The 26,903-nt window shown below is 39.7% G+C and overlaps 1 protein-coding gene across 1 annotated transcript in view; it reads left to right on the top strand.

The window, feature by feature from the left end:
* Window positions 1-26,903, top strand: part of LOC132107592 (plexin domain-containing protein 2-like) — a 68,297-nt gene that overhangs the window by 35,291 nt on the left and 6,103 nt on the right. Inside the window, exons 3-11 of the mRNA XM_059513701.1 lie at window positions 10,432-10,578; window positions 12,975-13,044; window positions 14,606-14,728; window positions 16,955-17,073; window positions 18,432-18,531; window positions 21,390-21,485; window positions 21,791-21,872; window positions 24,105-24,165; window positions 24,648-24,801. Coding sequence (XP_059369684.1) covers window positions 10,432-10,578; window positions 12,975-13,044; window positions 14,606-14,728; window positions 16,955-17,073; window positions 18,432-18,531; window positions 21,390-21,485; window positions 21,791-21,872; window positions 24,105-24,165; window positions 24,648-24,801 — 952 coding nt within the window. The remainder of the gene's footprint in view (window positions 1-10,431; window positions 10,579-12,974; window positions 13,045-14,605; window positions 14,729-16,954; window positions 17,074-18,431; window positions 18,532-21,389; window positions 21,486-21,790; window positions 21,873-24,104; window positions 24,166-24,647; window positions 24,802-26,903) is intronic.

The raw sequence follows: 26,903 nt of genomic DNA, 5'->3' as shown, positions 1-26,903 counted from the left end.
TGGGCAGGAGAACAAACTGGCCCTAAAATCACAATAAGACAGGCGTTATGGTGCAGGCTCAGCTGAAAACGAAACCCCGTCGTATACTGCTGAAGTTGAACTCGAAGGAAATGAAGTGAAGCCCTGGCCATATTTAAGATCTATTATGCAGTGTAAGTTGTGTTTGCCTAGAAGGCCAAACTAACATCTTATAAAATCTCGACATCAAGGTAAGGTGAATACTTGGATCATTGCATTGGTGGTTAAAATGAAGCTTTGACAGTTTAGCAAAAGGTTTTGCACAAATTAGCCAAAAAGACAGTGGTGCAGAGTGAGCGATTATAATATCGTAATTGTTTTAACGATGTGCTATTTGACATTATCAGTATTTTGCCCAAAACCAAACAAAACACTCTTACAGAGTGCTGTGGAGTCTAGTAGATTAGACTAATGCGCGCGCGTTTAGAGTACGTTCTTTCACTGCGTGATTCAGTCTGTTAAAATGCATTTAGAATGATCACAAATAAAATTTAAGATGAACATTTATATTTTTTACATGTATATTTATACATCAATATCATTTATGTATAAATGGGGGCGGCAGTGGCTCAGTGGTTCATGTAGGTTGTCTACAAACCAGAAGGTTGGTGGTTCAATCCCCGGCTCCACCTGACCAAGTGTCGAGGTGTCCTTGAGCAAGACACCTAACCCCAGCTGCTCCCGACGAGCTGGATGGCGCCTTGAATGGCTGACACCGCAGTCGGTGTGTGAATGGGTGAATGTGAGGTGTGGGGAAGTCGTGGCCTAATGGTTAGAGAGTCGGACTCCCAATCGAAAGGTTGTGAGTTCGAGTCCCGGGCCGGCAGGAATTGTGGGTGGGGGGAGAGCATGTACAGTTCTCTCTCCACCTTCAATACCACGACTTAGGTGCCCTTGAGCAAGGCATCGAACCCCCAACTGCTCCCCGGGCGCCGCAGCATAAATGGCTGCCCACTGCTCCGGGTGTGTGCTCACAGTGTGTGTGTGTGTGTGTTCACTGCTCTGTGTGTGTGCATTTCGGATGGGTTAAATGCAGAGCACGAATTCTGAGTATGGGTCACCATACTTGGCTGAATGTCACGTCACTCACTTTTCATTTCATATAGTAAATCAGTATCGCATGAAGAGTGCCGTTTTTTCCTCAAAAATCAGCATGATTAATTTTTTTTTTTTTTCCACAGTTCAATAAACAAGAACTTAATTAAGATACTTATGTTTTTTTACACCACATTGCTTGTTTTTGTTCTATTTTTGTTCAACAAAAATAATTCCAAACACAGCCACCATAGCACAAGTTCTGCCTCTCTCCACAATGACTGTGTTTCGTTTCTGAATTAATCAACCATTTAAAGGGGTCATATAATGCGATTTCAAGTTTTCCTTTCTCTTTAGAGTGATACAAGCTGTTTGTGCATAGATAAGATCTCAAAAGTTGCAAAGACTAGAGTCTAAAACCCAAAGAGATATTCTTTATTAAAGTTCAAACTTTATAAGTAGTTCCACGCTACTTTTTACTTTTCCTTGAGTAGATGTTTAGACTGGAACTTTTACTTGTACTTAAGTAAAATGTAATTAATGGTACTTTTACTTGGTAGGACGTGAGACTTAAAAATAACAAACTTTATTAACAAAATTTTACTTTAATAACAAATTAAACAAACAACAAGACAACAGCCGTCTCACAGCTAAATGCTGCATAAACGTAAACAAAACCACAACTTAAAGTCCCAGGCCTGGTCCCAACTCACCTTTCACTGTTGTCACTCCTCCTTTTATCCTTCCAGACCTCCTCTGTGGGATTCCAGACCGGTGTGTGGCGCAGGTGTTGATCCACCGTCCTCACTCCTCTCCCACAACTTTGGCCCCGCCCTGTTTCACACCTCTCTCTCTCTATGATTTTTTTTGTCTTGAGAACCAAATCAATGATTTCTGAAGGGTCATGTGCAGTGTTGGGAAGGTTACTTTGGAAATGTAATAGGTTACAGATTACAAGTTACCCTGTTTAAAATGTAATAGTAGTGTAACTTTTTCAATTACTTTATTAAAGTAATGTAACTAATTACTTTTGAGTACTTTTTGATTACTTTTGTAAATTTGTGAAAATTAAAGAATAATAAATAAAAGCATATACATCAACTTAAATACAGTTATCTAATAAGCATGTGACGTATTCTGTGTAATAAAATCCTAAACATTGGTGTTTCTTTTAAACTGCTGTCTCTTTGTATATGATGATAGTTTTCTCAAAAATTTCTCAAAATTTTCTCTTCAATACCACGACTTAGGTGCCCTTGAGCAAGGCATCGAACCCCCAACTGCTCCCCGGGCGCCGCAGCATAAATGGCTTCCCACTGCTCCGGGTGTGTGCTCACAGTGTGTGTGTGTGTGTGTGTGTGTTCACTGCTCTGTGTGTGTGCATTTCGGATGGGTTAAATGCAGAGCACAAATTCCGAGTATGGGTCACCATACTTGGCTGAATGTCACTTCACTATTTCACTATTTATTTTTAAAATAAGTAAAATGCACATGAAGTGACACAGAGCAGTTCTAGAAATTATGTTTATGTGCTCGTGTACTCCTATATTGAGGCGGCAGAGGTTGAAAACACTGCGAGCTTCAGTAGGCCTATGTGTAGTAAATGAAACCATGTCTTTGCCATTAATTTACAGGAGGGGCGGACTGGGAAAAAAAATCAGACTGGAAAATTCAAACTCATACAAACAAATTCATGGACAAAACTATTTTTTATCTATTTTAAATCTTTAATTTGGGGACCTGCAAAATAATTAAAAGTTCTCTCCTGAACTGCACCTTCACTTCCATTTTTCTCTTCAGTTTCTTTATTTTGCCCTGTTATGCATCTCTCTCATGACTTTAATACTTAAGATTGAACAAAACTATACTTTACAATACAATACTCTCTACAATACTACAATATCTTTATAGAAAAATCCTATATATAATCCATATTCTTCCCTTACAAAAATTAACCATGCTTTTATTAGCCTATATAAAAGTAAAATAACCTTGAGTAATTTTTTTTTTTTTTTTTTTTTTGCAAATGGATTTGTATTTATTTTTAAATAAATACATTTGTAAAATAATTTTACATTTTTGGTTATCACAGTTAAACAATAGTAACCATTTTCTCTGGATTTATAGTTAAATATTAAAACGTTAATTTTCGTAAGGGTTGTGTTGTTGTCTGTCGTAGCTCCCCCTAAACCTATAAAAAAAATCTGATTTTTTTTTCAGCTAAATTACTACTGTATCATTACAATAGATAATAATGATGTCCTTTATATAGTATTTTGAGTGATGACTGATGAGCAACGTGCTGCTGCTTGATTAAATAAATAAAAAAACAAAGACAAAAAAGCATCTTTACAGATGAAACTGACCTGAAACCCTGAACAGGAGTTCTGCTTCTCTGCTCCAGCAGCCCCCCCCCCCTTTCTCTCTCTCTCTCTCTCTCTCTCTCTCTCTCCCTCTCTCTCTCTCTCTCTCTCTCGCATTGATTACTCTGAGTTTGATCCAAAACGTTTGGCGGAGGCGCGGAGAGCGCGCGAGTCATGACTAACAATTCATGATTTATTAGAGATTTAATTATCAAATGGCGGATTCGCAAATGATCGCTTTATTACATTCGGCAGGCAATTATACAATAATGATATTAAATAGTGGGGCAAAATCGGCTGCCAGGCCACCGGGAATTGTCCCGGTTCTCCCGGTGTCAAGTCCGCGCCTGATTTCCACAGACACGCAGAATGTGGAAGTCATATATTGCATTTTTGGGGCTTAATATTCACAGACACTAGTCCATGTCATGTTTTGATTCAAGTGTACTGACCTACTTTTGATTTAGTCATCCAAAATGTGGCATATTCCGTCCGCGTTAGGCATTTCGTTTTTATGACTGGATTCTACGAACCAGACTGTATTTCCGCATCCCGGAAATTATTAGGGCGATTAGTCAGTGCAATTTGGGAAAGAAATCAGTTAAATCTGTATGTGGATGCGTGTAAATATTCAAATGTAATCCCCTTTGTAATCGTTAAAAATTTCATAAGTAACTGTAATTTAATTACTCATTTTTTCGTAGTAACTGTAACTAATTACAGTTACAATAATTTTGTAATTAAATTACGTAACGCCGTTACATGTAACTAGTTACTCCCCAACACTGGTCATGTGAGACTGAGGACTGGAGGAATGGCTGCTGAAAATCCACCTTTACCTTAGTTGGCTGGTCTTAGTGGCCGGGCTAATTAAACTCTCATGAGAACACGTCCATCTACTGTATGTGGTCATTTTAGGCATCTAAAAAACATCATGCTCACGTTTACAGCATTGAATTAGTTTTCCCACATGAAGATTTTGTTAAAGCTCTTTGTGTGTATACAGTGTGTGGTTGCTAACTGTAATGTCCACTGGCTGTTTCCTTTGTGTCACGGTTGGTAAACTGTGATCTCGGGGTGTTTACACTTTGTGGTGAATTCTGTGTGTTCCGCGTCTGCACTGATTAGTTGTGGGCATCTCCGTTAATTGTATCAGCAACAGCTGTTACTCATTACTCATCCACTATATAATGGCTTGTCTCACGTCTTGTGTTTGTGAGATCGTTGTCTAATGTTTGATGTGGTTCCCCTGTTCGTTGGCTCTCAGTGTCGTTTGCGTTTGGATGTCTGTGTTTCCCTAGAACCTCATCCTCTCTCCGCACATTCACTCAGCCACGGACACTTACCTTTGGCTCTATTCCTCGCAGATCCTGTGCCATCCTCTCCTGCTGCTTCACGCCGTCATCATCTGGATTACTCACCTTCTCTCCGCCATCAGCTGGATTCCTCACCTCTTCACCATCCCCTCAGAGTGTCGCTGTCTCATCATCATTGTTTGTTTATGTACTCACTTTATATCTTCTCATTAAATCAGTAAACTTGCATTTGCTTCCACACTGCCCTTTCACCCACCGTCACATAACGATCTCACCAGCATGGAAGCAGCGAGCACCAACACCCTCACCGACTTCATGCACCACAGTGTCAAGAGAATGGATCAGCAGCAGGAGAGCATCTCAAACACCAGACGCGCTGTCCAAGCGCTGGTGGCACAGGTGTCCGAGCTCACCCAGCAGATCCATCAGCTCACGTCTCCCACTGCGCCCATCGCACCGCCTGCGCCATCCGTCCCCTGGGAGATTCCCCAGGACCACTTCTGGCCAGAGCCGCGACTTCCGGCGCCGGAGAACTATGCGGGTGAGCCAGCATTTTGTAGAACCTTTCTAACCTTTCTGTTTGATGCATTTCGCCCTACAGCCCCGCACTTTCGCTACTGAAGAGTCAAAAGTAGCATTCACGCTCACACTATTATCTGGCAAGGCTGCCTTATGGGGGACGACGGTGTGGGAGAGTCAACACCCGTGTTGTGCCTCGTTCCACGCTCTATCAGAAGAGATGAAGAGAGTCTTCGACCGGGCCGCGACCGGCAGGGAGGCCGCCCATCACCTCTCGGAACTCCGGCAAGGATCTTATTACGTCTCCTACTACTCCATCGAGTTCCGCACCCTGGCGGCCGTGTGCCAGTGGAACGAGGCGGCGCAGTGGGATAGATTCCTGCATGGGTTATCCGACCGTGTTCAGCAGGAGATCTACCTCCTCGAGCTGCCCCCTACTCTCAATGGATTAATTGAACTAGCGTTGCGAGTTGACGCAAGGTTTAATCGCCTGGGCCGCCAAACCAGTCCATCCAGATCTACCATCTCTCCTGTTAGGGGGCGCTTGAGTCGAGAGAACACGGTCGGTTCTTTCGACGATCACGAGCCCATGCAGGTGGGTAGAGCTCGGCTGTCCCGGAGGGAGAGGGAACGGCGGTGGTCCCAAGGACTGTTCTTGTACTGTGGAGGCTCGGCTCATAACACTTACTCATGCCCGGTAAAAGAGCCAACCCGATAGTAAATCTGAGGCTATTATTGGGTGGGATCTCCGCTGAGAAGTCCTCACCAACATCATCGACCCTCCTTCCGGTGAGACTGCGGTGGAGGAATCAACATCATGAGTATCTGGACCTGAAGGAAGTGTTCAGTAAGTCCCGTGCTGCTTCTTTTCCTCCGCATTGTCCCTACGACTGTGCCATAGACTTAGTGTCAGGTAAGTCTCCGCCTAAGGGCAAGTTATACTCTCTTTCTATTCCTGAGAGGGAGGCCATGGAGAAATATATTTCTGATTCCTTAGCCTCTGGGTTCATCCATCCTTCCTCTTCTCCAGTGGGGGCGGGGTTCTTTTTTGTGGGTAAGAAGGATGGTTCACTGCGACCTTGTATTGATTAGCGAGAGTTGAACAACATTACTAATAAGAATACTTATCCTTTACCACTCATGTCTTCAGCTTTCGAGAGGTTGCAGGGAGCATCTATATTCACTAAATTGGATTTATGTTATGCTTATCATTTGGTCCGCATCAGGAAGGGGGATGAATGGAAAACCGCCTTTAACACCCCTAGAGGGCAGTTTGAGTACTTGGTGATGCCGTTCGGGCTCTCCAACTCACCCGGGGTTTTCCAAGCACTCGTGAATGACGTGTTGAGAGATATGGTAGATCAGTTTATATATGTCTACCTGGATGACATACTGATTTTTTCTTCATCTCTCCAGGATGTGCGAGTGCTCCAGAGGTTACTAGAGAATGGGCTTTTTGTCAAGGCGGAGAAGTGCGTATTCCATGCACAGTCTGTTCCCTTCTTAGGGTATATCGTTTCGTCCGAGGGAATAGGTATGGACCCTGACAAAGTTAAGGCTGTCATAGATTGGCCATCTCCAGACTCCCGTAAGGCCCTACAGCGGTTTCTGGGGTTCGCCAATTTCTATCGCCATTTCATTCGTAATTTCAGTCAACTAGCCTCACCTCTGACAGCCTTGACCTCCCCCAGTACTCCGTTCAGGTGGTCGGACACAGCTGAGGCTGCGTTCACTAACCTCAAGAACCGCTTCGTTTCGGCTCCCATCCTTGTGGCCCCTGATCCTACACGGCAGTTCGTGGTGGAGGTCGACGCATCAGAGGTGGGGGTAGGAGCAGTGTTGTCCCAACGTGCTGCTTCGGACGATAAGGTACACCCTTGCGCGTTTTTTTCACATCGACTATCTCCTGCCGAACAAATTATGACATTGGCAATAGAGAGTTGTTGGCGGTCAAATTAGCTTTAGAGGAGTGGCGCCACTGGTTGGAGGGTTCAGGGGTTCCCTTTATTGTTTGGACCGATCACAAGAATTTAGAATACATCAGAACTGCCAAAAGACTCAATTCCAGGCAGGCTCGGTGGGCACTTTTTTTCGGTCATTTTGAATTTACCCTATCGTACCGCCCGGGTTCCAAAAACGTCAACCCAGATTCTTTGTCACGTCTTTTTGATCCCTCCACCCGTCCCGTTACTCCCGAGTGTATTTTGCCTGAGAGATTAGTGGTCTCAGCACTCGTATGGGAGGTCGAGTCGAAGGTCAAGACGGCCTTAGAAGGGGTAACGCCTCCATCCGGTTGCCCACCGAACCGTTTATTTGTGCCGGAGGAGTTAAGGTTCGAAGTTGTCCAGTGGGGTCATTGTTCTAACGTGGCTTGTCACCCAGGGATAAGTAGAACTAATGGGTTGGTTAGACAATGGCCTCCCGGTAGACGTGGTTTCGGACAGGGGATCTCCGTTTATATCCAAGTTTTGGAAAGAGTTTTGCAAATTGTTAGGGGCGTCAGTTTGTCGTCGGGTTATCATCCCCAAAGCAACGGGCAATCTGAGCGAGGACGTTGCGATGTTTGGTCTCCAAGAATCCTTCTTCCTGGAGTCAACTACTCTCTATGGTGGAGTACACCCACAATTCGTTGCCAGTGTAAGCTACGGGCCTCTCTCCGTTTCAGTGTAGTGTAGGGTTTGTCCAGAGGTGTCACCGCACCTGGACCAGAGCCCGCGAGACTATGCTCCGGGTGAGGGAGCGCACTAAGGCCGATCGCCACCGGTCAAAGCCTCCCGTCTACGTTGTGGGTCAAAAAGTGTGGCTTTCTACCAGTAACATTCCTCTGCGATCCGTTTCTAATAAATTAGCTCCCAAATTTATCGGCCCGTTCACTATCACCAAAATCATTAGTCCGGTGACAGTCCGCCTCAAACTACCTCCTGCGTACAAGAGGATACACCCCACCTTTCAAGTGTCCAAAATTAAACCCGTGTTTTATGCACGTATTAATCCGCCTACTCCGGTTCCCCCGCCGCCGCGTCTCGTAGATGGGGAACGGACATATTCGGTTAATCGTATTCTGGACTCGAGACGGAGGGGACGAGGATTCCAGTATCTGGTGGACTGGGAAGGTTACGGTCCGGAGGAGAGGAGTTGGGAACCTGCTAGGGACATATTGGATCACTCCCTTATTGATGACTACAATCAGCAGGTAGGCCCTTCTGGGAACTCCAGGAGGAGTTCTTAGAGGGGGGGGGGTACTGTCACGGTTGGTAAACCGTGATCTCGGGGTGTTTACACTTTGTGGTGAATTCTGTGTGTTCCGCGTCTGCACTGATTAGTTGTGGGCATCTCCGTTAATTGTATCAGCAACAGCTGTCACTCATTACTCATCCACTATATAATGGCTTGTCTCACGTCTTGTGTTTGTGAGATCGTTGTCTAATGTTTGATGTGGTTCCCCTGTTCGTTGGCTCTCAGTGTCGTTTGCGTTTGGATGTCTGTGTTTCCCTAGAACCTCATCCTCTCTCCGCACATTCATTCAGCCACGGACACTTACCTTTGGCTCTATTCCCCGCAGATCCTGTGCCATCCTCTTCTGCTGCTTCACGCCGTCATCATCCGGATTACTCACCTTCTCTCCGCCATCAGCTGGATTCCTCACCTCTTCACCATCCCCTCGGAGTGTCGCTGTCTCATCATCATTGTTTGTTTATGTACTCACTTTATATCTTCTCATTAAATCAGTAAACTTGCATTTGCTTCCAGACTGTCCTTTCACCCACCGTCACACTTTGAAGTTGTTTTACAAGGTCTGTGCGATGGAGCTTTAAGGTCCATTCGCAACAAGAACAATAACTACAAAGATAACTATATTAGCATCCACATCAGAGGCTTAGGGTTATTCTAAGCGCACACTCATCTACCACTTCAAACTCTCAAGCTCATTATAACAGGATTATTTCTGATTGGGTGTCAATGTTTTTATCATTCATCGGCTGGAAAAAAAATCTGAAAGTGATTCCAACGATATTGTTTCTCTGTGCCTTCATCGTTGTAGCTGTGGTGTGGATTCTTTAATATTGAGAACAATTTTTTAGAACTACATCTCTTTATTTATCATCCTTAGTGTCCCAGGCCTCAATACAATTCGTATTCAAACTCATTCCTGTATAAAACATTCATACACATACAGTAGGTGCATCATTTATTTCACTCACAACAAAGTGCTTCTGTCATTTTTTATTTTGTGAGTTTCAAAGGCTTGAATTTCTGTTGCTTTTTTATGACATGGCCTCAGGCTTTAATTTAGGCTTTTAGGCTTTAGTTTCAGCCTGTGCCGCTCTGCTTTTGCACTTTAATAGATTAAACTGTCAAAGATTACGTACCTTATATTCACCTCTCTTTAACTCTGACACATTTCTTTCTTTATGAGAATTGTATTATTTATATAATTCCATGTGAAATTCTTCAGCACCAGAGTGTTTGATAAGACAGTGCAGACATTTTTGATCAGTTTTATTCCTAAGGTTTTACAGAGAGTAAACAATAACAGTTTAAGCCAGGATGATTTCATTAATGCTCTAAGTGTCATGTCCATTGGTTCTTCTTTTGGATTGTTTGTTTGTCATGCATCATGTCTTCTACTCACAGACCATGTGTCCATATGGGAACTCAAGTTGTAATTTTTTTTTTTTACATTTTTATTATGACAGGAAAATGACAACGTTCTTAGCCACTTTAAAAAAAAAAGATATACCATCAATATCTCATTGCAATATGTGTACCCCCCACACATAAATACACACTTATCGAAACACGTATATGCCTCATTTTTCATGACCATCATCACTTTCTCAAATCTTTCTGTCACCCAGCTGATGAAATGACTGACCCTTTTTGACCCTTTTGCAGTTTTGTTATCATATTTTCCAGGCAGAGGCTAGACACCTATACAGGTGCTGCCAATCAAATCTCAGTTGGTAAAATTATTTGTTTGTGATGTGAAAATCAGAATGGGCTTGTGGCCCTTGATTGTTAAAAGCCTATCATAAACAAATATGGATTGTGTTGAGCTGTTTCTTCTGAGTAAATTAAAGCGATAGCTCACCTAAAAGTGAGTTCCAGACCTGGATGATTTTCTTGAAATTAAGTATTGTGTCCTTTAACCGGACTGGCTGTTTCATATTTCCCTGCAGGAGGACACTGATCATAACTACTACGCTTCAAGGACTTATGGCCCCAGTGACCCTATGAGCAAAAATTTATGGGTAAATATCGATCTAATGCACAAGGAGAATGTGAAGATTCATGGCATCCTGTCCAATACACACCGACAAGCAGCGGTAAGACAGTATTCATTCATTCATTCTTCACTCACTCACAAATAGAAAGCAGTAGATTTCTGAAATCTTCTGAGATGCCAATTATATGAAATTACTACATTTAAGAACAATTACTGTTCACGTTCATTTTCAAATAAAAATAAAAACGTAAACAGCTGGTTTTGTCTCTTTGTGTGGATTATGAAAGTAACAGACCAAGTGTTGATCCTCAAATGCCCCATTTCTCTGAAATGGGATCGGGATTTGGTGTGTCGCCATCAGTGTTGGGAAGGTTACTTTGGAAATGTAATAGGTTAGAGATTACAAGTTACCCTGTTTAAAATGTAATAGTAGTGTAACTTTTTCAATTACTTTATTAAAGTAATGTAACTAATTACTTTTGAGTACTTTTTGATTACTTTTCTAAATTTGTGAAAATTAAAGAATAATAAATGAAAGCATATACATCAACTTAAATACATTTATCTAATAAGCATGTGACGTATTCTGTGTAATAAACTCCTGAAACATTGGTGTTTTTTTGAAACTGCTGTCTCTTTGTATATGATGATAGTTTTCTCAAAATAAGTAAAATGCACATTAAGTGACACAGAGCAGTTCTAGAAATTATGTTTATGAGCTCGTGTACTCCTATATTGAGGCAGCAGAGGTTGAAAACACTGCGAGCTTCAGTAGGCCTGTGTGTAGAAAATGAAGCCATGTCTTTGCCATTAATTTACAGGAGGGGCGGACTGGGAAAAAAATTCAGACTGGAAAATTCAAACTCATACAAACAAATTCATGGACAAAACTATTTTTGGTATGGACCTGAGATAAAAAAAATGTTTAAATCTTTAATTTGGGGACATGCAAAATAATTAAAAGTTCTCTCCTGAACTGCACCTTCACTTCCATTTTTCTCTTCAGTCTCTTTATTTTGCCCTGTTATGCATCTCTCTCATGACTTTAATACTCAAGATTGAACAAAACTATACTTTACAATACAATACTCTACAATACTACAATATCTTTATAGAAAAATCCTAATACTGTACACGAGTCATGTTTTTCCCTAACAAAAAATTACCATGCTTTTATAAAAGTAAAATAACCTTGTTTTGTTTTTTTGTTGTTTTTTTAAATGGATTTGTATTTATTTTTAAATAAATACATTTGTAAAATAATTTTACATTTTTGGTTACCACAGTTAAACAATAGTAACCATTTGGTTGTGGTGTTGTCTGTCGTAGCTTCCCCTAAACCTATAAAAAAAATCTTAATTTTTTTTCAGCTAAATTCCTACTGTAACATTACAACAGATAATAATGATGTCCTTTATATTGTATTTTGAGTGATGACTGATGAGCAACGTGCTGCTGCTTGATTAAATAAATAAAAAAACAAAGACAAAAAAGCATCTTTACAGATGAAACTGACCTGAAACCCTGAACAGTAGTTCTGCTTCTCTGCTCCAGCAGTCCACTCTATTCTCTCTCTGTCTCTCTCTCTCTCTCTCTTCATCTCTCTCTCTCTTTCTCTCTCTCTCTCTCTCTCTCTCGCATTGATTACTCGGAGTCTGATCCAAACCGTTTGGCGGAGGCGCGGAGAGCGCGCGAGTCATGACTAACACTTCATGACTTATTAGAGATTTAATTATCAATTGGCGGATTCGCAAATGATCGCTTTAGTACATTCGGCAGGCAATTATACAATAATGATATTAAATAGTGGGGCAAATCGGCTGCCAGGCCACCGGGAATTGTCCCGGTTCTCCCGGTGTCCAGTCCGCGCCTGATTTCCACAGACACGCAGAATGTGCAAGTCATATATTGCATTTTTGGGGCTTAATATTCACAGACACTAGTCCATGTCATGTTTTGATTCAAGTGTACTGACCTACTTTTGATTTAGTCATCCAAAATGTGGCATATTCGTCCGCGTTAGGCATTCCGTTTTTATGACTGGATTCTACGAACCAGACTGTGTTTCCACATCCCGGAAATTATTAGGGCGGTATGTCTCAGAATAGTCAGTGCAATTTGGGAAAGAAATCAGTTAAATCTGTATGTGGATGTGTGTAAATATTTAAATGTAATCCCCTTTGTAATCGTTAAAAATTTCATAAGTAACTGTAATTTAATTACTCATTTTTTCGTAGTAACTGTAACTAATTACAGTTACAATAATTTTGTAATTAAATTACGTAACGCCGTTACATGTAACTAGTTACTCCCCAACACTGGTCGCCATCCCATTACTGGAACAGACTGAGATATCCACACATCCCACTTTCCAAACAAAAGAAACCAAAGCAGACGAACATACCATATATTTAGGACAGAAGTCAAATTTATTCTGCTTATTGTTTATATCGTTTTATGATTGCAAGCTAAACTCTGTCTTGTTTTCATCCTCAGCGGGTCAATCTCTCCTTTGATTTTCCATTTTATGGGCATTTATTGCGAGAGATCACTGTTGCAACTGGTGGTAAGTAAGCTGTCCTCCTGCATGTGATGTGTGCAGCACAACCAATGATGAGGCTATAAGAGATCATCTTCCTGCCTCCATGCGATATGAGTATTATATGGCTAAAGCAGAACATATGATCTGTATGAGCTTAAAGAGGAATATATAATTGATTGGTTCTTGCTTGTAGGCATATTAGCTTGACTGTGAGTCACTTTGTTCTAGTGGATCAGGCTGTGTTTATCAGCTGTGAGAGGTTCCTGATATCTGGGCATGGGGATTTTTATTATGATGGTAGTTCATGTGACTCACTGGCTGCTGGAATGTGTCTCAGATGAAGCAGTGAGGGTGAGTGAAAGATAGAAAGAGAAAACCACCATATGATTTCTCCTTATAATCACATCAGTCATCTCTCTGTGGTTAGAAACAGTGAAACACAAGTGATATAAATTTCCCAGTGATGTTTTCTCAGGAGCAAAAAATAGGTAATAAACAGCACAGGAAAATGCTTGCTAAATCATGAAAATCTGAGTGTCTAATTTACATTAAGTGGAATCTGCCCATGAATTTGCATTAACTCTGTTGTCTGGTTAAATCGACAAAATTGCTAAAGAAAAAACTGCTTTGGTAACTAGGACAGGAGTCCAGAGATCAAGGACAGTGGATTTAGCTTTCGATGTGACCAACTTGTTTGAATACGCTTTTTTTTCAGATCATATTTGTCTCCCTGTTCCCATTTCAAATCAACTGGAAGAGGCTTATTTTACGTACATATGGCAAAAAAATACCCTAATAGGGTTTTAATAGGCTTATACTTGAAATTTGATGTGGTGTCCTCACGTTGATCGGATGGGCTGGCAGATTGACCACAAAATTCGATTGCTCCTCAAATTGTTACCATGTGGCTCCCTTCTTGGACCTTTGAGGACACCTATGCTGATCAGCAAGTTCAATATGGTTAGGGGTAGGTGTAGGGTTGGGCTTTAGAATTAGGGACAAGTAAGGAAAAATAAGTGTGCACATTGCTATATTAAATCGATTTTGAAGATTTGTTTTTCTTTTTAATTTTCTTGCATTGTCAAATAATATGAGTCCTGGTTTTGTCTTAATTATTTTCTTTTTATTAAATTGAATATGAGTTTTTAAGTGCTCTGTGTTTACAGGGTAAGTTGGTCTGTATAGTCCAGGTTAGCTGAATTCCTGTGGTAAGATTTGCACACAAATGTTGAAGACACATTTTAGATTATGTATGTGTGGAAGGTCCTCTCTATTTTCTGTGAGTGGGATGGAAGGAGGCATTTATATGGCTAATTAGAGTATTAATCACTTTGGAGGCAGACCAGGGCTGTTTGCCAGGATGCATAGATGAGAAAGGAGGAGACCACCGAGATTAAGTGTAGAAAGACAAGCACATGTTCATGCTTTGGTGCCAAAAAAAAAAAGTTTTTATGAACAAAATGAGTAGTTTTATCTTATTTTCAGCTTGAAGATTACATTTTAAATGCATTTTTAATATTATTTTATATTGTGAATTTGTATTGTAAAGGTTTATAGATTGTGTGTGGTTGTGTTGTGTTTTCAGGGTTCATCTACACAGGTGATGTGGTTCACCGAATGTTGACAGCCACACAATATATCGCTCCACTTATGGCAAACTTTGACCCCAGCCTCTCCAGAAATTCAACTGTCATCTATTTTGACAATGGTAAGAGACAGATGCACTGGACTGTGTGTGTGTGTGTGTGTGTGTGTGTGTGTGTGTGTGTGTGTGTGTGTGTGTGTGTGTGTGAGCGAGAGAGACTGAGGGTGTCCTGTCTGACAGAAATATACAATGGAAAAATATATTGGTACAGATATTGGTCAGACCGAGCTAAGTTCACATGCACACACCCATCAAAAACACTGTACCTTGACTTGCCATAAATCAAATGTGTCACTTTAAAGACCATGTTGTTTTCAAGATGCTCTTATTTACAGAGGCATACAGGATCAGAAACTGAAACTGTTATTAGTAGAGAATATAAGTATTAAACTACCTACTCCTCTTTTTAAAGATGTTTTTTCTACCGTGAGTTCTAGCCTAACAGCTATAATTAACAGTTCTTTGATGAGTGGAGTAGTACCTAACAGTTTCAAATATGCAATTCTTCATCCCTTGTTAAAAAAAACCTATCTTGAATCATACAGTCTTTAACAACTATAGGCCGATTTCTAAATTGCCAATTATTTTCAAGATATTAGAGAAAGTGGTTTATTCACAGCTATATTCATATCTGAATACTCATGATATTTAAGATACATTCCAGTCTGGTTTCAGGACCTGTCACAGCACAGAATCTGCACTGCTCAAGGTTACTGATGATATATTATTATCGTTGGACTCTGGATCACATGTTGTTCTGGTTTTGTTGGATCTGAGTGCTGCCTTTGATACGATAGACCATGAAATTCTTCTTAATCGTCTGGAGTGTTGGGTTGGTGTTCAGGGTATAGCTCTACAGTGGTTTGCATCATATTAAAAGGACAGGACAGTTGCTGTGAATCTGGGAGACTTCTCTTCCACATTGGCCCCTTTAGTTTGTGGTGTCCCTCAGGGGTCGAGTTTGGGACCGTTGCGGTTTTCTCTTTACATGCTTCCTCTAGGCACCATTTTTGGAAGTATGGTATTTCATATCACTGTTATGCAGACGATTTCCAGTTTTAATTTCAGGTGAGCTTAGATAAAACCTGTTCATAAAGCACAGGAATGTTACAGTGACATTAACCTCTGGCTATCTAGCAACTTCCTCCAACTGAATAAGAGTAAAACTGAGGTTTTGATTGTAGGCTCCCCCGTCTCACCTACCTTTCCTAATCATTTAGGCTCCTTATCACTAAAGACTGCGAATCATGTAAAGAGTTTGGGGGTTATAATGGACTCATCACTTAACTTTACAAAACAGATTAGTGCCTTTGTTAAAGGTAGCTTTTTTAACCTGAGATCAATTGCTAAAGTAAAGCATTATTTATCCAGTAAGGATTTAGAAATCCTTACATTGGCTTCCGGTCAAATTCAGGATTGTTTTTAAAATTCTCCTGTTTGTCTACAAGGCCCTGTCAGGCCTTGCCCCCCAGTACATCAGTGATCTTATTGTTCCTTACTCTCCTTCTAGAGTCCTTAGGTCCACCGATCAACGGCTTTTAAAGGTCCCTTGTTGTAATTTAAAATCAAAAGGAGATCGTGCTTTTTCTGTGGTAGGTCCCAAACTCTGCAATAGTCTCCCTGTTACGGATCACTCTGGAAGCTAAGGAGTAACAGAATGAAGATGTTTATTGTACACAGACAAAGGCAGAGGAGCAGGTAGTGATTAGTGACATTGAGGATGGATCCGTGAAGGTAGGGTGAAGACTTCTTGGAGGGACAGTGAGCCACGCACACTTGGGGAACTGGGTCTTCGGAGGGAATCGCTGGAGAGAGTAGAAGAGGAGTTAGTCCTTATAGTAAGCATACAGGAATGATCTTGTCACGAACGTGACTGGACAATGTTTGAGTGCGTGTGTGGCTTTTATGGTGCTGCAGTGATAGGCTGGTGATGAGGATCAGGTGGATGTTATTTAGAACTACAGTGAGGGTGTGCGTTGTGATTGTGTGGAGGTGGAACCTGGCGTGTTTGTAACACTCCCTTTCCATGTGAGGTCAGCTCCATCGATTATAATTTTTAAGTCTTTTCTAAAAACGTTATTTGTTTTCTTTAGCTTTTGAAGAAGGTATGTTTGTTTTGTTGTATGATTTTAATCTTGTTATTTTTGTAAAGCACTTTGGGGCAGTGACTGTTGTTTAGGAAATATGCTATATAAATAAAATTGCGTGCTTGCTTGCTAAACATAATGTATAAAAGATGTATAAAATATTACATTTAAAATATTATTTAAATGTGTATATGTTTCATAGGAACTGCTTTGGTTGTCCAGTGGGATCATGTCCATCTCCAGGATTCTTTTAATCAAGGAAGTTTCACCTTCCAGGCTACATTACACAGTGATGGGCGAATTGTCTTTGCTTACAAAGAGGTCTGATAGATTTTTTTTTTTTATTCCTCCATGTCTTTCATCCTGTTTTCTATTTCTCTCCCTGTCTGTGACACGGCTCTTCTGTGATTACTTCCTTTCCATCAGAGTTTGTATGATTGTGTCAATGTCACTCTCTTTTCAATTTTCCACTTACAGACATAGTGAGGTACTGTACCATGCAATGGCAAAATGATGTAACCAGTACAGTTAAGATATTCCATTAGTTTCACAAATCATGTACAATCAAATGTGACATACTTGAAATGCATGAATCCATTTTAATCATCAAATAAATCAATTGATTTTAACATTATAAAATAAATATGTAGCGTTGGAGATAGAAATTGTCAGGGTTTGTGGAAGGGATGAGGCAAGGACTCAAAACACAAAAACACAACTGGCAACTTGAGGCAGGACAGGGCAGAAAACACAATGGCGAACATTAAACAACAAACTGGCACAGGACTGCCAACACAAGGAGATAATGGGAAGCAAACAAGGTGGCTAATGAGGGGAAATAGGTGGGGCAACTGAGCCAATAATCAGCTAACAAGGTTGGTGGGGTTAGACAATAGACATGAGAGCACATGGCAAACAGAAACAAACAAAACAAGATCCATGTGCTCACATAAATCAAAAGCACAAGTACATGGCCAGCAAAACCATCAAAAGCCATGTGCTTGAACAAAACAAGACATGAACACGCAGCTAATGAGAAGACTCATAAAACCGACTGAGGGAAACCCGAGCCGAGTGCTACACAAGACAAAACATAATATGAAAGCACATGGCTGATATAAGTATGAACCGCATGCTACACAGAACACCACAACACATGCGGTAAGAAAAGCGTACAGCCCCAGTTATCTCGAAATCACACTCTTCACACAACAAGACAGAACATGAAGCACGAGTGTCCGAACCCCAACACAAAACCGAAACTTAACAAGACATGAGTGCCAGGATCTGAACACCACGCTCCAACATGAAACAAGGAAAAAGGGCACGCAGAAAACAAGACATGACAGGAGTATCAGGGGTCTGTCACAAAAGATAAAACCAGGAATAAACTGAGACTGATGTGACAGAATCCTGACAGAAATATTGTAACCCTCTAGTCAAAAGAGATTCTTGTAAATGCTGTTGAGATTTATTTGATTATTGCAAATCATATTCAGCCCACAAACTTCCTAACTGAATTACGCTTCTCCTTCTCCCCATGTCTGCTCTGCTCACTCCCTATCTTCCTTCTTTCTTTCTTTTTTGCTTTCTTGCTTTCCTTCTTTTGATCTAGCTGTCTAACCTCACCTCCTCAGGTCAATGATGGATGAATTGACTAGGATGTGCTTTTATTTCAGGTCCCAGTGCAGATTGCAAAGATCAGTTCTGTCAACCATCCAGTGAAGGTTGGACTGTCTGATGCCTTTGTGGTGGTTCATAAGATTCAGCAGATCCCCAGTGAGTGAACGTGGCATATAACACCAATTAACAAGTAGCATTGTGTATTCCAAGTGTAATGTATTTTTTTTTATTTGAGTTGATGACTAAAATTGGCAGGTGCTATTCAGCCCATCAGAAAACTGGGAGTATGTTTGTTCTGACAGTCAATTACCTCTGGGATGATCTCACAGCTCCATCCTCCTCCCCTCTCAAGCTGTCTGTTTGTCTGGTGTGCCAACAGTGAGCCCAGCAGAACCAAACAAGACAAATTTAGCAGATAAATATGCCTGGAGTTGGACAATGAGTGAACGTGGGAGAGAACAGGAGGAGAGGATGTGTTTGCTGTCAGGACATCATGAATAGAATCTCATGATTTTCCATAACAGCTTATTCTTTCTGCGCATATGTGTGTCTGTGTTTGTTTGTTTGTGTCTGTCTGCTGAGAAAGGGCAGAATTTGCATAATTGTGTCTGTCTGTCTGTTATGAGAAAGAGGTGAAGGAGAGAGTTGAGAATGAGGTGGAGTGATTGAGAGTGGTAATAGCCTGTGTGGGTCTCGCCTCTCTTTCACTAATTAGTGTCTGGAGACTCATCAGGTGACACTGTTTAAGATGCATAAGCACAGACATGCATATCTCCAGGCATTATCAGAATGCTACTGAGGGCTTTTGTGACACCCCATGAGCAAGAAATGTAATCACCCACAGGAAGAGAAAAACTGCCTGCACTGAACAAGCTGAACAAGAATTTCCTGTCTTAAAGTTTAACTGCTCTTTAATGTATTAATAATCCAGCGATGTAGGTTTCAGCCAGGTCAGACAGATATTTCCTCAGCTGCACACACACATTCACTTTATCAGAGAGATTTTCCCCTACCGTACACATTCATCTAGAGAGGTGACACACAAAAAGCCATATATACACCCACAAACACAAACACATTGGTATCACTCTATTAGAAAGGACAGTGTTTTATACAGAGGTGACCCCAACTCTTTACACAAGCCTGTAGACATCAGTAAACGTTAATCAAAATGTGATTTGCATAATTTTTGAGCCTTTTAAATAGCAAGGAACAAAAAAATAATACTAAAAAACTACTAAATTTGCAGATATTTTCAAAACCGTTTGTCTATTGCTTAAGTTTAGGTAGTTTTGGTAGTAATTTTAATCAAACCTTCACACACATACACACACATATAGAAATATTGCTACACTACCCACCCTCTCTTCATTCTAATTCAATTTTCCATTTCACTGCTTTTTGGGTGATTCAGCTACCAGACATATAGATGATGATCATGCATTTGATCCAGTGTGTGCCGATGATGGCGAGCTTAACTTTAACTCGAAGACTATTATATACTGAATTACTTCCAGATGAAGCACATGAACATAATGTAGGTTTATCAACCAATACATTTAAATTATGAAAAGTCCATTCTGTCTTCTAGGGTGTCAAAGGAATTCATGGCATTAGAGACTTGAGTATGAGCACTGAATAAACAATGTATAGTTCACCAACAGATGCTGATGAATGGCAACAGACATATCGTCAGGTTTTGTCTGATCAGTGTTACCCCATCGGCATCTGATGGCATTGGTCGGTACTTGAATGCCAATTGAATTTAAATTTTTAATTTTGTTTTTATCTAGTGCAAATTCTAGTTACAGTTAAAGGGTTAGATCAGCCAAAAATGAAAATTACTCATCCCCGAGGCATCTAAGGTGTATATGACTTTCTTCTTTAAGAATTATATAAAAAATTGTCTTTGATCTTTCAAGCTCTATCACTGCAGTCATTCTGGGAGCATGACGTATGGAGTTCAGCGCTGTGCATGCGCCGAGTCTCGTGAAAACCAACGTATGTTTACAGGATCAAAAGGAGCAAAGTTTCCTTCCTTACTTTTTCCTCACTCTTGGCTTATATGGAAATCCTCTGACATTCTTCTTTACAAATCTTTTTGTATTTCCAATTAGTGACCGTTGTTTTGTTTTGAACTCTCTGCTGCTTCTCCATGTGCGTCACTTCTGAGCGGAGCATGCGCAAAGCTGACCTCATATGTCATCCCCCGGAACTGTTTCCGTGTACAACAGTGAGCCCAAGCTAGATTAAAGTTATTATTATGTTTTGAATGTGGATATATTTCTTACAAAATCACATCAGTTGCCACAGAAGACCTTTGTTCACCCCCCTGAGCAGTGTGAGACACTTTTTTTTATTATGGAAGGATGCTTTTTATTAAACTTCTTTTGGAATGATGCACTGCAACACCCGCTGAGTGCAATGATAGAGCTTGAAAGATCAAAGACAACTTTTTTATATAACTCAGACTGGATTTGACTGAAAGAAGAAAGTCCTATACACCTAGGATGCCTCGGGGGTGAGAAAAACGCAGCCTAATTTTCATTTTTGGGTGAACTAACCGTTTAATGTTGACACATTTTTCAGGTTAAATAAATAAACATTAGTTACACTATCAAAAAAAACAAAAAACAATGCTGTATCTTATGTTTTTAAGCATTTTTTCATTTATTCCAAAATAATAGACAACAACAGAGTAACAGATTTTAGATTTCATGTATGTTTTATTGCGAACTGATGTTCTTTTGAATAGTCAAACGTAGATTTGGATCATCAGTCATCCAACACTGCAGGTGTTATGATGTAAACATTGATTCAAGATGCATAAAGTGCTGTTTTTGTACAATGAAAAAAGCTGGAAAAAAGCTGTTCAAAATGGCAACTAAGAGCTAATGTACATGAGAAAACAGAACTTTATAGAAAAATGCTGTTCCTCCTTGCTTGTGCTATAGAAGTTTCAACAACTTGAATGATTTACATGGTAATTGTAATATGTGTTTGTTTGGCTCTAGATGTGCGGAGAAAGACTATCTATGAGTATCACCGAGTGGAGCTGTTAAAGACCAAAATTACTAGCAGTACAGCTGTTGAAATAATGCCACTACCCAGTAAGCCAATGGACACACACAATATATATATATATATATATATATATATATATATATATATATATATATATATATATATATATATATATATATATATATACACACACAAACAGTCTTGCTAATAGAACTGTAAAAAGTGATTATAGCTAATAGAGGCTTATATACCTCATATCAATGTCAGATTTTGTGTTAGTTTTTATCACAGGTTTTATGGAAATCCAGCTCATTGTTCTATTAGCCTTTTGCTCTATTCGTGATGAATTCTGTGCTGATGCATTTTCTATGTCTTTTTTTCTTTTCTGCAGCATGTCTTCAATTCACAAGCTGCACTTCTTGCATAGCATCTCAAATTAACTTCAATTGCAACTGGTGTCACCGGCTCAATAGGTGAGAAAACAAACCGCTATTCATTCTGTCTCTCATTCCCCTATTCTAATCTCATTTTACTGGAATAGAAGATGCCGTTCTCAGACCACTTGCCTTGAGGTGGTGCAATGAAAGAGGGGAATAATTTACATTTTACAAGTTCTGTCAGCAGTTGCACTCTCAACACAGACCTTCACAAGATGTGTAGAGATAATTCACCATTTCTAATTCCGCAGTCACAATGTTACAAGATTGCCTTTGTATGTAAAGATGGCCTAAAGATTTCAATGAATTGTAAACGTGTAAACCATTAACAAAATGTAATTTGAATTTTTTGAAGCGATATGGATTTCAAATGTAGCTTGTAGAGATTCTTTCATACCAAGATTGCTTTTTCCTGAGAGTGTGAGAAAGAGGGGAAATAAAGTCACATTCCTGCTGATTCATGCCTGGCCCCTCACCTCTCGAACCCAGACAGCTTTTCTCTATAGATCACATACCAAAGAACAGACGAGACCAAGACACCCGACCTCCTTTTGCTTTATTTTCCGGGCAATCCTTCCATCTGTCTACTCTTTCAATCCCTAGCTCTCATTCTCAAGCACATGTATACTCACCCCCACACATGCATGCACATACTCTTAGGGATTCAGGAATATAATATCCCAGTTGCTGTTTATTATAAGATTTAGTTCTTGACAGGCAGAGAGAGAAAAGACCAGTTCGCTTGTGTTAGAGGAGTTGGTTTTTCCCTATCAAGTACATATGTCCTGCACACATTTTTTGAGCTGTAGCATTTTTCAATGCAGTTTGTTATTTTATAAATCATTACATACCCACAATATTGATGCACAAGCACATCTTTCATTGTCAGCGGGGCCTTGGTTTTTCCATCTACTTTTGGAAACCTGCTTCTAAATTAGCTGGATTGTGTAATTAAATCGGAACACTGAGTCTTGAATCATCTCCTGGTAGACGAGGGAGTCATATTCAGACTTTATCAATATGCGTAACCATTTTTGTTTGGCTGTAGGTTATGGAAACAATGTAGAGTTAGAAATTGCTGCAGTAATTAAAGTCAGTTTTTTTGGCTTGATTACGGCTGTGTGTTTGTGTGTGAGAGAGAATAAAAGAGCAGACTAATGATATAGTAAATGCAGGTAACTCAGTTGACTTAAGCTAATAACTGACAGTCTGGTCCTTCCAATGCAATTTATCAAAAATGTATTCCTTGTCTTTGGAGAGAGCAGACGAAGTCTAATCTGATGCAGCAGACACACACAAAAACAAGCTCTAACTGAACAGAAGACCATAATACTGTAGTAAAGTGTTGCACTTAATTTCTTTCATATTTCATTACTCTGAAAGAATGAAATTACTTTAAGATATGAGTGTTTTAGTAACGATTATGTACATCAAAAAGATGATGTACACTAGATTTGCATACTTGGAAAAGCATTCACTCTCAAGGTCAGATTATTACTGGATCAGAATAAATTTGAGCTGATTGCATTTGCAGCCATTAACATCAGTCAGTAGCCGCTCATAGCGCAGCTATGCTTCCCTTCCGTTGGTCATGAAATCTCTAATCAAAATCTTTCAGTTAGACATTGACGCACATTATAGTGCCCTTATGCCACCACTAGTCAATTCGCATCCTTCCCAAGAGCACATCATGTGTTTAGAGCAGTGTCTTTGTTTGCTGATGCCGACTCTCTCACACAATATTGCAAGAGCAGAGTATAAAAAAACAAAGCAAAAGAAACAAAAGACAGGAAACACATTGAAAAATGCTGTTCTAAGACACTCAGATCCCATTGACTGTCAGTTTATATTACCTTATTGCAGAAATGAAAGCATTTCTCCCATGTTTATTTAATTGCTTTGTCCATTTACAGTACATCAACTCTTGAATAAAATCTGTTTTTCAAGCACAAAAAGGAATAGGATCCTTTTTTTTTTTTTTGGTGACGGGTCTCACACAAATACACGCACATAAAAACAACTGGTTTGTTTATTACAAGTGAAGCAAATGTGTGTCTCCTTTTCTGACCCCAAAATATCAGCAAGAAACACAGGGAGAGATTATATGGCGTGTGCATATTGAATTTCTTGTTCTGGACCACAGTGAACAGAGTATTCTTAAATAAAGTTTCTTGGAGGACTCACAAATGAAAATTCATTTCATGATTTACTCGTTTTTAGTTTTTTTAAACCCGTAAGACTAATGACTGTTATCATTTTTATTGACAGATGCTCCAGTGGCTTGGATCACCATCGGCAGGACTGGGAAGATAACCGTTGCCCAGATGAGGTATGTGTGTGGATGTTTGTATGATGGACGAAAAGAAAAGTATATGCTATCTTTCTTTCTCTCTCTCTCTCACTCTCTCTCGCTTTTTCTTGTACAGTGAAGACCACTAGTAATTAACATGTACAGTATGATGAGATATTTAGGGTTTTGACTATAAGAATTTATTTATTTATTGCTTTATTTGTTTGCACATGATGGTGTCTTTGATGTTTTTTAAATTTTGGTCTACTGTAGTACAGTCTGACGTCTTTGGCTGTTATTGCCTTTATTATGGAATTTCGATTTAGAAAGTGTGTATGTGTTTAGCACATTATTTTATTTGTATTACTTAACTGCACTAAATTAACATGACAGCCCTAGTTTTTAAATAATAAAATATTGCCACGTTTAATGTTAGAGTATCAAAATGTATGCCTGAATCCCAACCAACTTATCAACCATATCTCAGATTTCACCTGTGTTCATCTGCCTTTCATTCGCAGACTAAGGACAACACCTGTGACATCATCAGCACTACTGATCTCAATCTGCTGACCACTGTATCAGTTGCTAAGAAGACCACAAGGAACAAAGGAACTACTGAGGGTCAATCTACCCAAACTCCATCACACGTGCCTACCAGCATCCCAACAGAAGGTACTGTCATGCCTTAATGAACACACATACCACTTAGAGGCTATTATGTGAGTCTAGGAGAGCATAAGTCTTAAGTGGACGTCCATGACATGTGGAGTCCCACAAGGCTCAATTCTTGCACCGCTCTTGTTTAGTCTGTATATGCTTCCACTAAGTCAAATAATGAGAAAGAACCAAATCACAGCTATGCTGATGATACCCAGAAAAACTGAAGTCATTGCATTTGGAAACAAAGATGAAGTGTTCAAGGTGAATGCATACCTTGACTCTAGGGGTCAAACAACTTAAAATCAAGAGAGGGATCTTGGTGTGATTCTGGGGACAGACCTTAGTTTCAGTAGTCATGTCAAAGCAGTAACTAAATCGGCATACTATCATCTAAAAAAACATTGCAAGAATTAGATGTTTTGTTTACAGTCAAGACTTGGAGAAACTTGTTCATGCCTTAATCACCAGTAGGGTGGACTATTGTAATGGGCTCCTCACTGGCCTTCTCAAAAAGACCATTAGACAGCTGCAGCTCATCCAGAACGCTGCTGCCAGGATTCTGACTAGAACCAGAAAATCTGAGCATATCACCCCAGTCCTCAGGTCCTTACACTGGCTTCCAGTTACATTTAGGAGTGATTTTAAAGTACTTTTACTCGTATATAAGTCACTAAATGACCTAGGACCGAAATATATTTCAGATATATCACTGAATATAAACCTAACAGACCACTCAGATCATTAGGATCGAGTCAGTTAGAAATACCAAGGGTTCACACAAAACAAGGGGAGTCTGCCTTTAGTTACTCTGCTGCCCGCAGTTGGAATCAGCTTCCAGAAGAGATCAGATGTGCTAAAACACTAGTCACATTTAAATCTAGACTTAAAACTCATCTGTTTAGCTGTGCATTTATGGAATGAGCACTGTGCAATGTCCGAACTGATTGCACTATATTTTCACTGTTTTTTTTTTAATGTAAAATCATTTTCTAACTGTTTATACATTTATTTTAAGTAAATGTTTTAATCATTTTAAAAGTTTTAAAATTGCTTGTTTTATTTTTGTTATTATTTTTCTTCGATTATTTTACTTTCTTTTATGTAAAGCACTTTGAATTACCATTGTGTACGAAATGTGCTATATAAATAAACTTCCCTTGCCTTGCCTTGCCTTAGGTTGAAATATGAAACATGAAACTGATGTTACAATCCTCTGTCTACAGGAAACCAATGGGTCATTGATCTAAACCATTAGTTACAAGTGACTGCTCACTGTAAGAATGCATCAGGATAATGTTAAGAGGCCACCAATGGATTCTGTGTAAATCAATAGACAAGGAAAAAGAAAGGGTTTGTGCTTTATGAGTCTGTGCTTTGTACTTAATGAGACTGGGGAAAATCAATTACTGGAGAAGAAAAGACATTTATAATGTAGCTGAAGGGGTTTGCTAATAAATAGGGTTCAATAGATAATCATGCTCATCATTCCCCTTCGTGGCACATAAGATTCTTTCTTAAATAAACACGGACACTTACAATAAACACATTGAAAATACACCCTCATCCATATACCACTTAACTATTGTTTAACTGAAAACTCATGTTGTTTTTCTGTGTGGTTTGTGCAAACACATTATCAGACAGTAAACAAAACAGCATAAATCATAAATCTTGCCCGTGAATTATGAATACACTTATAAATAGTTCAAATCTAGAGGAGCAATAGCTGTACCCAAATTACAGAATAAGAATATAAACTTCTCATTTCATTGTCTTCCTAATTTCTTAGCCAAAATAAAAATAAAAAGGTTTTTTTTTTTCCTAATTATTACTTGCTTATTATTGCAGCAGTTCTGCTGTCAGCGTTTTACCAACCGTGTCCTAACAAGGTGCAAATTCCTCTAATTTTTTTTTCTTGATGAAAGCAAAAATGCTGCGTGACTCTACACAGTCACAGCCAGTGAGAAAATATTCCATGTGGAATGCACATTTATTAAGGGGAGGACTTTGGACCGGTGAGGTTTGCTGACAGTTCCATAATGAATAATCGAAACATTAATGTACGTTTAAAGTAAAATTACCCTAAAGGCACAGTTCAACCAAATACAATAATT

This window comes from Carassius carassius, chromosome 2 (genome assembly GCF_963082965.1).
Source record: "Carassius carassius chromosome 2, fCarCar2.1, whole genome shotgun sequence".
Classification (NCBI taxonomy): domain Eukaryota; kingdom Metazoa; phylum Chordata; class Actinopteri; order Cypriniformes; family Cyprinidae; genus Carassius; species Carassius carassius.
The sequence above is the reverse complement of the archived record's forward strand: the minus strand, read 5'-3'. Positions and strand labels throughout refer to the sequence as shown.